This window comes from Rhinolophus sinicus, linkage group LG14, assembly GCF_036562045.2.
Source record: "Rhinolophus sinicus isolate RSC01 linkage group LG14, ASM3656204v1, whole genome shotgun sequence".
Taxonomy (NCBI): Eukaryota; Metazoa; Chordata; class Mammalia; order Chiroptera; family Rhinolophidae; genus Rhinolophus; species Rhinolophus sinicus.
In genome coordinates, this window is record NC_133763.1 from 31,184,440 (window position 1) to 31,198,156 (window position 13,717).

Genomic DNA, 13,717 nt, shown 5'->3' on the forward strand with positions numbered 1-13,717 from the left:
CATTCTCCCAGAATCTAATGGGTTTTCTGTTTAGGATTTCCAAAGATGTAGTTCAGTTCTAATGGAAACAAAAAATATATATATGGGCTCATAAAAATGGTAATTTCAGTAAAATCAAACAGCAATAGAAGATGTCATTATCATTTTGATGCTGTTTTGAAGTAAAGAAGCAATAATCACCATTAGCTAGAAATGAGTCACCAGGCTCTAGGGATAAAGAGGCTGCATGCAGGAATGCCTGAGGGGTTGGTAACGTCAGGCACGGGGCCATTTTCTTCTGTATTGGAGTGTTATTTTTTTAATCTGGTGATCAAAAAATGAGTGTTCGTGGTGGGTATATTTTTCTCTCAGCAGCATCAATCTGTCTATGAGTACCATGTTCCCAAGAGATTGTTCCCTTTTGATATTTATGGGTTTTGCAGGGCTTAATACACATACACATACACACACACACACACACACACACACACACACACAGAGTGCCAAAAAACTGTATACACATTTTAAGAAAGAAAAACTGTATTAAAATTGTAATAGTATATACCGATAACAAAAGATGAATACAAGTCACATTTGACTTCTGCAATTACAAGAGGTGCTCAAAGTGGTTACCATCAATGTCCAGATGCTCCTGATTACTGCGAACTCCTGCGTGAGCAACGTTGACCAGAGTGTCTACTTTTATACATTTTTTGGCACCCTGATATATATATATATTACAAATATATGTATGCTTATTATATATATATTACAAATATATGTACGCTTATTATTAGTAATAGCATCAACCTTCATTGAAGTGCAAAATGCTTTTTTCCTTTGAACCAGGAAACAGTTTGTTCTGTTTTGATATGTTCTTTGCACCAAATGAAGGTCTATGAGTATTCTGGACTTTGCATTTTAAAATGAATACGACATTAGTCAAAATCCACTCAATCCCTTTGTGAAATTTAGCTTGTTTTATGTCCTGAATCATCTATCTTTTAATTATCATGAGGCCAGCTGCTATTCCCTGTATTTATTTAATCCACCAGAAAGGGAGAAAAAACAGAGTTTTCATTTCCACAGGCTATAATGGTGTCAATTATCTAGAAGTTCCTACAACTGACTGTCCTGGGGAGTAGATATGCTATTAACATTTTTTCTTTACTCCTCAAATGACTCAGCCAGACCCTTAAAATAGCTTCACCATGTTCTGCTGCTATTGCTTGGTGGGTGACTGACATAGAGAGAAAGAGGGGAGCAGTAATGTCAGATTACTTTATTTCTGTATATCTCTTCGCCTATATAACACATATGGGTTTGTAATTAGTACATTCCATTTGATTGCTAAAAGTCAGATACAGCTTCAAAAGGCAAGTTCTAGTTAATAGAAAAGACCATTACTCCACACTAAGGCCTTTCCATATGTTATCTCATGTTCTCCTGGTAACAACCTCTCTGACTTAGGTATTATTATCCTCATTTTATTGACAAGAAAAATTGGAGCTTAGAAAGGATGGGTGACTTGGGTGAAACCTGGGCCAGCGTGGCTCCAGGGTCAATGCTTTTCTATCCCACTCTGTACTATGAATCAAAGGAATTGGTACAGACAGATAGTACCGACTCTCAAGAAGACGGTAGCTTGGTTAAAGTGAGGAGATGTTCAGGAAAATAATTATAATCCAAGTGAGGCCTTCAGTGTGTTAATTCCTACCAAAAATGCAGAATTTGGTAGTTCAAAGGCAATGTCACTCTGCTAAGCTGCTCAAAAATTGCTTCAGGAACAGTTAGTTGGCTTTTGCATCAAATGACAGTAAGGGATTAAACCCATTGAATAAAATAAGAATCGGGCCGGCCCGGTGGCTCAGGCAGTTGGAGCTCCGTGCTCCTAACTCCCAAGGCTGCCGGTTCAATTCCCACATGGGCCAGTGGGCTCTCAACCACAAGGTTGCCAGTTCAACTCCAGTCCTGCAAGGGATGGTGTGCTCCACCCCCTGCAACTAAGATTGAACATGGCACCTTGAGCTGAGCTGCCGCTGAGCTCCCGGATGGCTCAGTTGGAGCGCGGGCTCTTGACCACAAGGTTGCCGGTTCAACTCCCGCAGGGGATGGTGGGCTGCGTGCCCTGCAACTAACAACGGCAACTGGACCTGGAGCTGAGCTGCGCCCTCCACAACTAAGATTGAAAGGACAACAACTTGACTTGGAAAAAAGTCCTGGAAGTACACACTGTTCCCCAATAAAGTCCTGTTAAAAAATAAATAAATAAATAAATAAATAAATAAATAAATAAATAAATAAATAAAAGAATTAATGAGTCCACCTGACAATAAAGAAATAAAGAAACAAACAAATAAATAGAAGGAATAAGGAAAACTTTTATACAGTAGAAAAAAAATGATTGGGTTCAAAGAGTACCGTTTTGTCACCACCATGGTAATAATTGATTTGGTCAAGAATCATTAACAGATGCGATAACTCCTGCGTTAAAGAAACAAGATATTTGCATAGCTTCAAAGTACCTCCTTACCAACAACAAAGGTAAAAAATTATAATTTTCCAAGGGAGAAACTGGCCAACAACACCTTAACCAAGTGATCAAAGTTAACATCACCAGTAATGGGACCAAGTGACTCCTTGTGTCTTCTGAGATGATACCTTGAGAAGGACAACAATATCACTTATTTGACATCACTGCATAGCCTGAATGTCATTATGAGAAAACATCAGACAAAGCCAAACTAAGGAACATTCTATAAAACAGCTGGTCTGTACTCTATGGAAATGTCAATGTCATGAAAGACATTAAAGGCCAAGGAGCCATTCCAGATAAAAGGAGACTAAAGACATATGACAGGAAAGGCATAGTGTGATCCTGGTTGAGCTCCTAGAATAGGGGTAGAGGGACAATATACAGAACATTATTGGGACAATCAGTGAAATTTGAATAAGGTCTGCACATTAGAAAAGAGAATTGTATTGATGTTAAATTTCCCAATTTTGATAATTGTACTGAAGTTATGTAAGTGAATGCCCATGTTCTCAGGAAATACGCATTGATGAATTTTGGAGTATATTTGCATCATATTTGCGTATTGCTCAATGGGGAGGAGAAAAAATATATAAACATGTATATGCAAATTGCTCTGAGATGATTCAGGAATTAACGGGCATGTGTGTGTATAAGGGGGGATGACAAAGTAAAATGTGACAAATGTCGACAAATGGTGAACCTGGGTGAAGGATATATGAGAGCTTTTTGTACTTTTTTTGCAACTTTTTTGTAAGCTTCAAATTATTTCAAAATCAAATTATTTTTTTAATTGACTTTTGAACTGGGCTCCCTTGTTTTTGTCCTATCAGTGTTTAGAGTAGTTCAGCTTTTAAATTATCTAAAAATTACCATCTTCAAAAAGATGCACGTTTCCCGCATCCCTCGATTTCACCTGTTCGGATCATGCCCATTCTTCTGGACGTAGCCAGTCTTTTCTTCGTTATGAAACATTCAGACTGCTTCTGTCTCATTTATCTCTCTTTTGAGATAACACTATTATTTTAAATTATTATTGAGAATTAACTTACCAGGCACTGTGTGTATTATCCCATTTGCATCTCACAAAAAACCTCTGTGGTAAAACGAGGAGATTGGGATTCAGAGAAGTTAAGTAACGTGCATAAGTTCAAACAGCTGTAAATGGTAGAACCCAAGTGGAGCACAGATTTGTCTGACTCGAGAATCCACATTCTTGTCATCTCTACTTTGCTACTTTCCTTGGAGCACTCAGAAATTGGTACCACTTAAAATTTCTCTTTGTTATTTCTTACATCACAAATTGTCTCCATATGCTTAGGTACAGTCATGTTATCTTCTCTAATTAAATTATTACAACTGTTTAAAGCAGAGATTAGTCTATGGTTCTTTTTGGATTTTGGATAGAATGTAGCATCCTGCCAGTATTAAGAATATAATATGTACTTAATAATTATGTGTTGATTGATGGAGTCTTAGAAAGCATGGAAAAAGAACCATCAATACCAGTTTCCAGAGATCTGAAAATGAGTTCCTTTTTCTTCTAAGTTAGTTGAACCTAAGTCTTCATTACTGCAATCTCTGTGTTTCTCAAGTACTTTACGTTTTGTAAAGCACTTCCTCATTTTATGTATGTTTCTAAGCAGAAGTCCTGCCATCCATGGGGCTAATGGGAAGTCAGGTTAGAAGATATCCAGGTGGCTGTGTGATGGTAAGATTGAACAATGGTTTGATCTCCGTTGAACCTTATAATGCGTGTCTGTTAAAATGGGGAGGAAATGCTACTCTCTTTCTACAGATAACCAGTTTGAGGTTCAGCAAGTTTAGTACTTGCCTAAGACTCCATCTTGGTTCTTCTTCTATCTTCTTGCAAGGAGTGAATCTATATTGAGTTGTTCTACAAACTTTTTCATCGATTCACATCACTTGTCTTTGTCATTGTTAGGTATCATGCATGCATTTATCATTTGGTTAGCAGACAGTGTTAACAACTGAGAAGTAAATATTACCATTGCCCTGACTTATTTTAAAGCAGTGCATTAAAAAAATAGCCAAAGGGGCTGGCCTGGTGGCTCAGATGGTTGGAGTGCCGTGCTCCCAACGCTGAGATGGCTGGTTTGATTCCCACATGGGCCAGTGAGCTGTGCCCTCTACAACTAAGATTATGAACAACGACTCTCCCTGAAGCTGGGCTGCCACGGGCTGCTGTGTGCTGCTGTGGGCTACCGTGGGCTACCGTGTGCTCAGCTACCAACTGCCTCAGCCGGGGGGAGTGCAAGGCTCATAATACCAGCATGAGCCAGGGAGCTGTGTCCTACACAAGTAGACTGAGAAACAACGGCTTGAACCGGAATGGGGGGAGGAAGGAGGCAGAAGAAAGGGGGAAAAAAGTAGCCAAAGACTTAAATATACCTACTTTTTTAAGATTAGTCAACTCTTCTGTAATAGGTACCTTGCAACTATATAATAAGCAGACACCTATTTTTAGGATTCATCTTGAATAATCACTTAGCCTAGCAGGCTATTTACATCTAGCCCACATTGCCTCTTTCAGACACCTGAATTATACTTCAGCTTTTGACCAAGATGTGGGGAACACAAACAGGATGGCTGGCATTGTTAGGAAAGGAGTGAGGAGGAACAAAAATCAGGCTTGAAAAAATGAGTCAGAACGCAAAGCGGGGGTCCGGCCCGGTGGCTCAGGTGATTGGAATGCAGTGCTCCTAATGCCGAGGTCGCCAGTTGGATTCCCACATGGGCCAGTGAGCTGCGCTCTCTACAGCTAAGGTTGTGAACAATGAGTCTCCCTGGAGTTGGGCTGCCATGAGCAGCAGGAGGTCAGCATGTGCTGCCAGGAGTGACTGGTGGCCCGGCTGCCAGCAAGAACTACCACGAGCTGCTGTGAGCAGCTGACCGATGACGGGCAACGACGGCCTCAGCTGGGGGGAATTGCAAGGCTCATAACACCAGCATGGGCCAGGGAGCTGTGTCCTACACAAGTAGACTGAGAAACAATGGCATGAACCGGAGGGAGGAGGGAGGAGGCAGAAGAAAGGGAGAAAAAGAAAAGAAAGTGATCAGCGTCCTGCATTTCACGTTGCCTCATTGGAGGAAAGGATCTTGTCATGAAAGCATTCAGCTCCACAGGTGATTGCTTATTGATTCAGCTTTTCCTTTTTATGTCTCGATTTCTTGGTACTTTCTCTTGCAGAAGGAATGATGACTTTTTCTAGAAATTGATGGTATTTTTAATAGCTTTATTGATGTAAAAGTCACATACCATAAAATGTACTAATCCTTTTTTTAATTAAAGTTTATTGGGGTGACAATGGTTAGTAAAGTTACATAGATTTCAGGTGTACAATTCTGTATTACATCACCTATATATATCACATTGTGTGTTCACCACCCAGAGTCAATTCTCTTTCCATCACCATATATTTGATAAAATGTACTAATCATAAGTATACAGTTTGAGTTTTAGTAAATGTATACAGCTGTGCAATAATCATCACAAAGTTTTAGAACACTTCCAGAAATCCCCCTGCCTCGCAAAAAAGAAAAGGTTCTGTCATGTTCCTTTGCCTGCTGCTATTCTTGGCACCAGAAACACTTGAATTGATTGTAGAATTTTTTGTTTGCCAGCAACCTACCAGCTTACCTAGTGGTCATTGCCTTATCTCAGATGGCTAATGTCAGTCTAACTTGTGGAAGTGGCATAGCTTTGTAACTGTGGCAACTATTGGTTTTTAAGTTGACATTCTCCCCTCATGAGAAAGGCTTTGGGAAGAACTAAGATGTCCTTACTATCTTCATTAAGAAATCTCTTATATTTTTTATCATCAGTGGGGATCTTCCAGAATTACTTATTTGTGTTTTTAATTAGAGAGAGGATTTGTTTAAGTAAAAAAGAGGAAGATACCATAAAAACATTACAAGGGTTAGGGCAATGATGTCCAGCTATTGCGTTGTTGTAAGTTCATGATGTTTGATCTAAAACATCCTCAAGAGTGTGCAGATGTGAATGTGCTGTCTTGTTTCCCAAAGAGAGACGCTTGTGCCATCCTTGAAGGGGTTCATTTGGACTTTGGCCATATCTTAAAATCAGAAATCAAAATGCCTAATGTAGGCTGGTTGGATTTCCTTTTATTATCCAGAGGAGCACACAGAATCTGGGAGAGACCTAAATATCCTTTTAAAAATAGTTTAAGAAAAAAGCTAATTTATAAACCCCTCGACATAGCTCTAAAAAAAAGAATCTGACAGAAAAAGCAAAACACAAAATTTAGCATGCAACATGTTCAAAATTATCATGTTTTAAATTGAAAGGGAAGAGTTGAAGACAATGATATACACCAAAATTATCCTAGTCCTGGTGGTTGTTTTTGGGTGACAGAAACAGTATGGTTCTTCTCTCCCCCTCCCTGCCCTGCCTTTTATCTACTTTTCTGCGTTTTCCTAATACAGCAGAGTGTTTCATCCTTGAAAAAACTAAAAATAATCAAATGATTTCCTATTTCCTTTAATGGGTCTCAGTATACCTAACTCTTAACAATCAGTATTGACATTTTTTTAGCTGACTAGAGGCTTTGTCCAGCTACCGTCTAGGTTAGTCGATGGCTCCAGCACTTCCCTTCTGCACTGCTCAGTTTGAGGATTCGTGCCTGGCAGGCGTTGAAGGAGGCTGGCCTGCTGCTGTGCTACCAGGACCCTTCACTTAGCGTACCAACATTTATGGGTCCCTAGAGGAGTTGTGCACATTTGGGGAGCCAGGTTTGTTCACTCAGACTAAGCAAACTTATAGGAAAGAATAAGCCAGAGTTCCAGCGTCATGCAGGGTTTTATGTGGGGTCTCAGCTCCCACTCCCCGCATAAGAATGCAGGATATGGTGAGGCCAAAAACGAACACCCACAGAGCCATAGGTAGGGGAGTCACACCACTATATTCTCGCTGGCGGCTGGGTTGGAGACAAGGAAGCAGGAGCCACAGGATCCACAACCTTCTGTCCACTTCTCTCTGCCAACCAACCTCACTTGCTAGCTGCAATCCACTCTTGCTAGTTCAGCCACCATCTTCTTGCTCATCCCCATTTTGCTGCTAGCGTAGCCACAGCAGTTATATTAGTGGCCAATGGCTCACTGGTTACAGCTGACAGCCAACTAGCCACAGCTGATGGCCATCCAATCACAGTTGATGGCCATTTACTACCTGAGCCAGCACCTTTCTATGTGAGGCCGAGAGCCTGGAAACTGCACTCCTGGCTCTGTCCCCACACCAGTTTGTAAAATATAATGGGAAATAAAACTGTCACCTAAATGGAACTTTCCAAACATTTTTCTTCCATTTTTTCTACTTGTACTGGCAGAACTACCATGGGCTGCACTATAGGGCCTGTTACCTGGGTCTGCTAGGTGACAATGACTTTTATTGCCCATCCTGCCAATAACTCTCCTAGGTTGACTTCTATCACTCATACATTTATTTTTAAGTCAGCTAATCGCTAAATTCTCCAGACAGCTGGCTGCTTCCCCCTCTGAACTGTACTTATGTCCAACCTTTTATTTCTGGTCCAAACAGGGCATGAGACTTGGGTGAGGGGGGAGCTCTTGATCCCTTGATCTCACTTTAGCTGCGTCAGCCCCCTCCCCAGATCCTGCTCTCTAGGCTTCGGGCTCTTCTCTAAAAGCTGCCTGCTGACTTGATGAGCTACCTTATAATTTAAACAGACTCAAGGACTTCAGGTCAGGTAGGCATATTGTTTTTAACTGCTACGTAGTATTCTATCCCATGGTTATGCCATAATATATTGAGCATTCCTATAATGATTAACATTTATATCATTTCCACTTTTCTGCTATTATGTTGCCTGTCATGATCACATGATCATCCCTGTACATGCTTTTTTTTTTTTTTTTTTTTTTTGACTTAAAGCAACGAACATTTATTATTCCTCAGGATTCTGTGGATTGGCAGTTCATTTCTTTTGGTCTAGGCTGCTAAACTGGAGTGAAAGGCCTTGCTCACATATCAGGGGCTTCAGCCATGATAGCTGGGAATAGTTCAGGGCCCTTACTACCTTGTCTTTCTTTCTCCAGAATCTGTTCACGTGGTGGTAAAGGGGTTCCCAGCAGCAAGAGATGTCAAGTGCCAATGCACAAATTCTTTTCATGTCTCTGATGGTGTCATCTTAACAAGCAGGCTGAGGAAAAGTAAAGGAGGGGTTCTATCTGACTTAAAACAAATCTGGTTTAAACTATCCCTAAGGAAAATCAACAGAAAAAAAATAGATTTCTTTTTTTTTTTTTAATTTATTGGGGTGACAATTGTTAGTGAAATTTCATAGATTTCAGGTGTACAATTCTGTATTACATCATCTATAAATCCCATTGTGTGTTCACCACCCAGAGTCAGTTCTCCTTCCATCACCATATATTTGATCCCCCTTACCCTCATCTCCCACCCCCCACCCCCCTTACCCTCTAAACTATTGTCTCTGTCTATGAGTTTTTGTTTCTCATTTGTTTGTCTTGTTCTTTTGTTGTTTTTGGTTTATACACCACATATCAGTGAAATCATATGGTTCTCTGCTTTTTCTGTCTGACTTGTTTCGCTTAGCATCATACTCTCAAGATCCATCCATGTTGTCACAAATGTTCCTATATCATCTTTTCTTACCACCGAATAGTATTCCATTGTGTATATATACCACAACTTCTTTATCCATTCATCTATCGAAGGACATTTTGGCTGTTTCCATGTCTTGGTGTATATGCTTTTTTGTGAACTTGAGTTTATCTCTACAAGAGATACCAAAGAGTAGCTGTAATATGTTAAAGAACCAGTATCTTTTACATTTTAAATTGACAATGCCAAATTGTCCTGCAAACTTTGGGTACCACTTTACATGCCTACCAGCAATAATACTGCAGTTCTACTATAGTCCTTTCTTTAGGTGAAGGCTCTTGGTCCCAAGGAGCATCTCCTGTTAAAAAGCAAATGGTGCTGGCATGGATTACTGGCTGAAATCCTTAAAGCTTGAAAATGAGTAGTGTAGCTTCAGCGGAGGTTTTGCCTGGAAGCGAGGCAGAGATGGGTCTGTGGGACTTCTAGAAAGCCAGAGAGCAGCCTGAAGACTTAGGGTGCCAGGACGTGGGAGTGGAGTTGTCAAAAAGATGATGACAGAAAGTTGCAAAAGAACTTGCAACTGGGGAAGAACTGCAGAAGCTGAAAGACTAGCAGCAAAGAACTCTCCCCATTACTTCAGAGTTAGGGGTGGGAAGGTGTTTTTGTATGCTCTTGTTCCTCATTGCTCAGCTCTGCTCCATCCCAGACTATTTCTTCTTTTCTCCAAGACCCTAACTTTGTGTGAAGGGTGCACACAGGCTCATTTTATGACCTTTTTTGTTTTATGGGTGGTGCTATTAGCCTTCAGGGTAGTTAACGGCAGGATAGAGATCTCAGCTTAAACCAGGTCTCCTCCAAATCATTTCCTGATAGATAATCATCATTTCTGAGACCAGAAAGGCAAAATAGAACTTTGAAAACACTTATCCAGACATGTTCCCAGTGGTCATCCATTCAACATGTAAATAAGAAAAGCTTCTGAGGATTTTACTCACCCCAAAGCATTTTATAGTCTTAGAGTCTAGGACAAATATTTGTTTTGTTCTCAAGAATCTTTCTTACTTATTACAGAAAAAGAGGAAGAAAAAGTTATTTTACAATCCAGCTCATATGTTTTACTTTCTTGTGTTTGATTCATTTAACAAGACATTTAAGCTTTGCAAAGAGAGGCTTATTTAAGACTGAATAGCAGGGCCAGCCCAGTGGCTCACGCAGTTGGAGCTCCGTGCTCCTAACACCGAAGGCTGCACGTTGGATTCCCACATGGGCCAGTGGGCTCTCAACCACAAGGTTGCCAGTTCAACTCGACTCCAGCAAGGGATGGTGGGCTGTGCCCCCTACAAATAACAACAGCAACTGGACTTGGAGCTGAACGGCACCCTCCACAACTAAGATTGAAAGGACAACAACTTGACTTAGAAAAAATCCTGGAAGTACACACTGTTCCTCAATAAAGTCCTGTTCCCCTTCCCCAATAAACTCTTTAAAAAAAAAAAAAAAAGACTGAATAGCATAATTTAAAAGTTGGATTTGAGACATTATAGCAGATTATTTTAAGTTTTAAAATGTCAACCAACTCGGCATCATTTTTCTTTTCTTTTTTTCTTTTCTTTGCTGAACATCAGAATCACCTGGGGACCTTTTCAAAATCCCAATACCCAGGTCAAATTCCATATTAATTAAATCAGAATGCCTAGAAGTGGGAACCAGGCATCAATACTGGAATTGAAACTAGTGATCCAATGAATAAGAGAAAAAAGTTTTTTTGGTTTAAAAAAACATAATTTCTAGGGAATACAAGACAATCATACAGTTAAAATATTTCAAATACTTTTGTCTCTTCCTGTGATCAAAGAGTTCCATGATGCAGTAGACCTATTGAACAATAATTGACAAAGTGAGATACAATGCTAATAAAATTTGCCATATTGAGACTGTAAGATGGGTTTTGGTTATAAAATTATTGAGCACAGAAAGAACATAAAGTACGGTGTTTTCTTGATATTTATTACAAGTTTGCATGTGACACAAAGGTAGCCCAAGCATGGTTTATGAACCTAAGAAGTTGTTTTCAATGAAAAGTAGACAGACCTTTCAGTAAGCAACAAAGAGCACTTAGGAGAGCATCATTAAGGATTTAAGTGAATCGTGATTATTTTTGAGCCTGGGGAGTGGAGAGAAATAACAGAGAGCCTTATCTGCAGCTGCATTTTTATCCTGCCGTTCATGCACTGGATGGTCATTTTACTGCACGCACATACTTCCACTTTGTTACCTTAAAAATTCTAGAGAATGCTTCCCTCCCTCCTCCACACCTCCACTTCACCCTCACCAGAATGGGTGGGATTCACGTGCCACCCAGATCAGAGAACAAGCCTATTGCCTAGTGAGTCAGCACCAATACCTGCAAGAATGCATAGAACCCCCAGAGCTGCTTTCTTCTGGGGTTGGTGGTGAGGGGCGAAGGGGATTTAAAGACCTGCAGCAGCACGGGGGAGGAGGCTGTGTCCTCTCTGGGGAAACTATTCACTCAAGCCTCTTTTCCTTTGGCAGAGCTACTTTGAATCGTTTTGAGTAAGGTGTATATAATGAAATTGGCTTTTCCATCACATCTAGATGGACTACCAGAGTTCTGCTGCTGTCGTTTTTCAGCTTTTCTCATAGGCCGAGTCTTTAAAGGGCAATTGATGCTATTCAAACTCAGCAGTGTGGTGTCTGTCCACTGTGGAATTTTTCAATCTGGATTGTAGTTGCCTCTCCTTTCTCCTGAGAGCCCCCCTTCTCTGGACTGAGGTCACCTGCTAAGATAGTGGTATGTGCTCTGACTCTTCCTGATCTCAAGGAAATAGAAGAACCTCACAGCCTAAGGCAGGCTTCAGAGGAACTAATCTTCTGGAGGAGCTGACCTTGGGCTTCTGTCTAGCTGAAGTTGTGTTTTGACAGTGTATCTTGGTCAGTCGTGGTAAGCCTTTACCAAAGGGATTAAGTGACTGAACTGGGGTGGGCTTTTTGGTGCATTTTCCTCTTTCCTTTCTTGTCTCTTTTCTCAGGTTTTTTTGTTTGTTTGTTTGTTCCTCACATTGGCCTATGTGGGGATCGCACCGGCAACCCTGGTGCTATCAGCACCACACTCTAACCAACTGAGCTAACCAGCTGCCCCCCTTTTCTCAGGTTCTTATCATAACCTAGATTATCACTGCTTTTGTGACTGCTCTCTCTCTCTTCTTTTGCACTGCCACAATAGCGATACAATCTTATCTTTCCAAATATACTTCAGGGTAGAAAAAGAGAGAACAAATTTAAGTAAGTTCATCTCTAAAGAAACCTTGTGTTTTTAGTCTTATGACTTCTAAGTGTCAAATTCTACCCTATGACCTGACTGTGTTTTGAATGTGATGCAGGACCTGGCTGAAACTTTGACTTGGCCTATTTCTGTGTTTTTACTGTTGTTGAATGAAGGTCAACATTACAAAATTTTCATGCTTTTCTGAAGATATGGTTGAAAACTTATTTTGTTATAAAATCCCTGAAGGATACCTAAAGTGACTGATAATTGCGTGTAATTTATTTTTATTTATGTCTCAGGAGGTAGGTTTGGTGGTTTTATGTTTTTTGTTTTTTCACCTGAAAGTGAACCCTTTGGCTTAAAAAGAACGTGGCAGAAAGAACCTTTACTAGCATCTAACAGCCTCATGACTCACCCCACCAGACCTCGAGTCACACCTTTTCTCACTGTTGACAAGTTTAGTGTGTTTTCTGTCTGAACCTGCCTGTAATTTACCATAATCTTTCCCTTGTCTTACAGGACTACCAGCCCGACTCCCAGAAAATATGTTTGTGGGATCCCAGTCCTTCTCACCGGGAGGGCCCAATGGCATCATTAGAAGCCAGTCATTTGCGGGGTTCAGCGGCCTTCAGGAGAGACGATCTAGGCAAGTCATGCGTGGTTCTCTCCTGGGATGCAGCTTGAGAAGGATGCAAGCTTTGATTCTGTGAAGAGGGTCTGTGGGCATGTGGCCTTGTCAACACGCACATGTAATATACCAAAGATGTAGCGTACCAAAATTAAGTGCTGTCGTTTCTTTTCTAGCATTTAGAACTCCTCCTACAAAAAAAAAAAAAAAAAGATGGCTGAATATTTAGATTAAGATACTAATACACATATATAGCTCTTCCTACCTCCACCCCTCCACCCTTTTTTAAGGTCTTTTGATAAATATTACCAAAGTGCCTCCAAATGTTTGAACCCATTTATCCTTTAACCAGCAACAAAAGATATTTTTTTCATACATTTGTTGATATTGAGCATTTTCTAAAAATCTCTCTAGTCTCTTATATCATCCCTAATGAGGTTAAATGTCCTTTCATAAGTTTTTTTCCCCCTTAGTATTTGCTTTGGGAATAACCAGTTAAGGCAAGTCTATTACATATTTTGGGGGTAGATATTGATGTATTTTCTTACAGAACAGTAAAGGTCTTTCATATATCCATTGCAACACCATATATGGTAGTCCTTTTCTCTCTAGTTTGAAATGCTACCTTTTTTTCTTTTTACCTTTTGATCTCCTTCACCCATTTAG

At 40.3% G+C, this 13,717-nt stretch overlaps 1 protein-coding gene across 8 annotated transcripts in view; it reads left to right on the forward strand.

Moving 5' to 3' along the window:
* Positions 1 to 13,717, forward strand: part of RIPOR2 (RHO family interacting cell polarization regulator 2) — a 185,064-nt gene that overhangs the window by 115,523 nt on the left and 55,824 nt on the right. For 7 of the 8 annotated variants that reach the window (XM_019716822.2, XM_019716819.2, XM_019716820.2 and 4 more), the window contains exon 2: positions 12,943 to 13,069. In XM_019716822.2, coding sequence (XP_019572381.2) covers positions 12,943 to 13,069 — 127 coding nt within the window. Of the gene's footprint in view, positions 1 to 5,470; positions 5,660 to 12,942; positions 13,070 to 13,717 lie in introns of those variants that run through there. The other variant, XM_074318942.1, reaches the window with a different exon arrangement.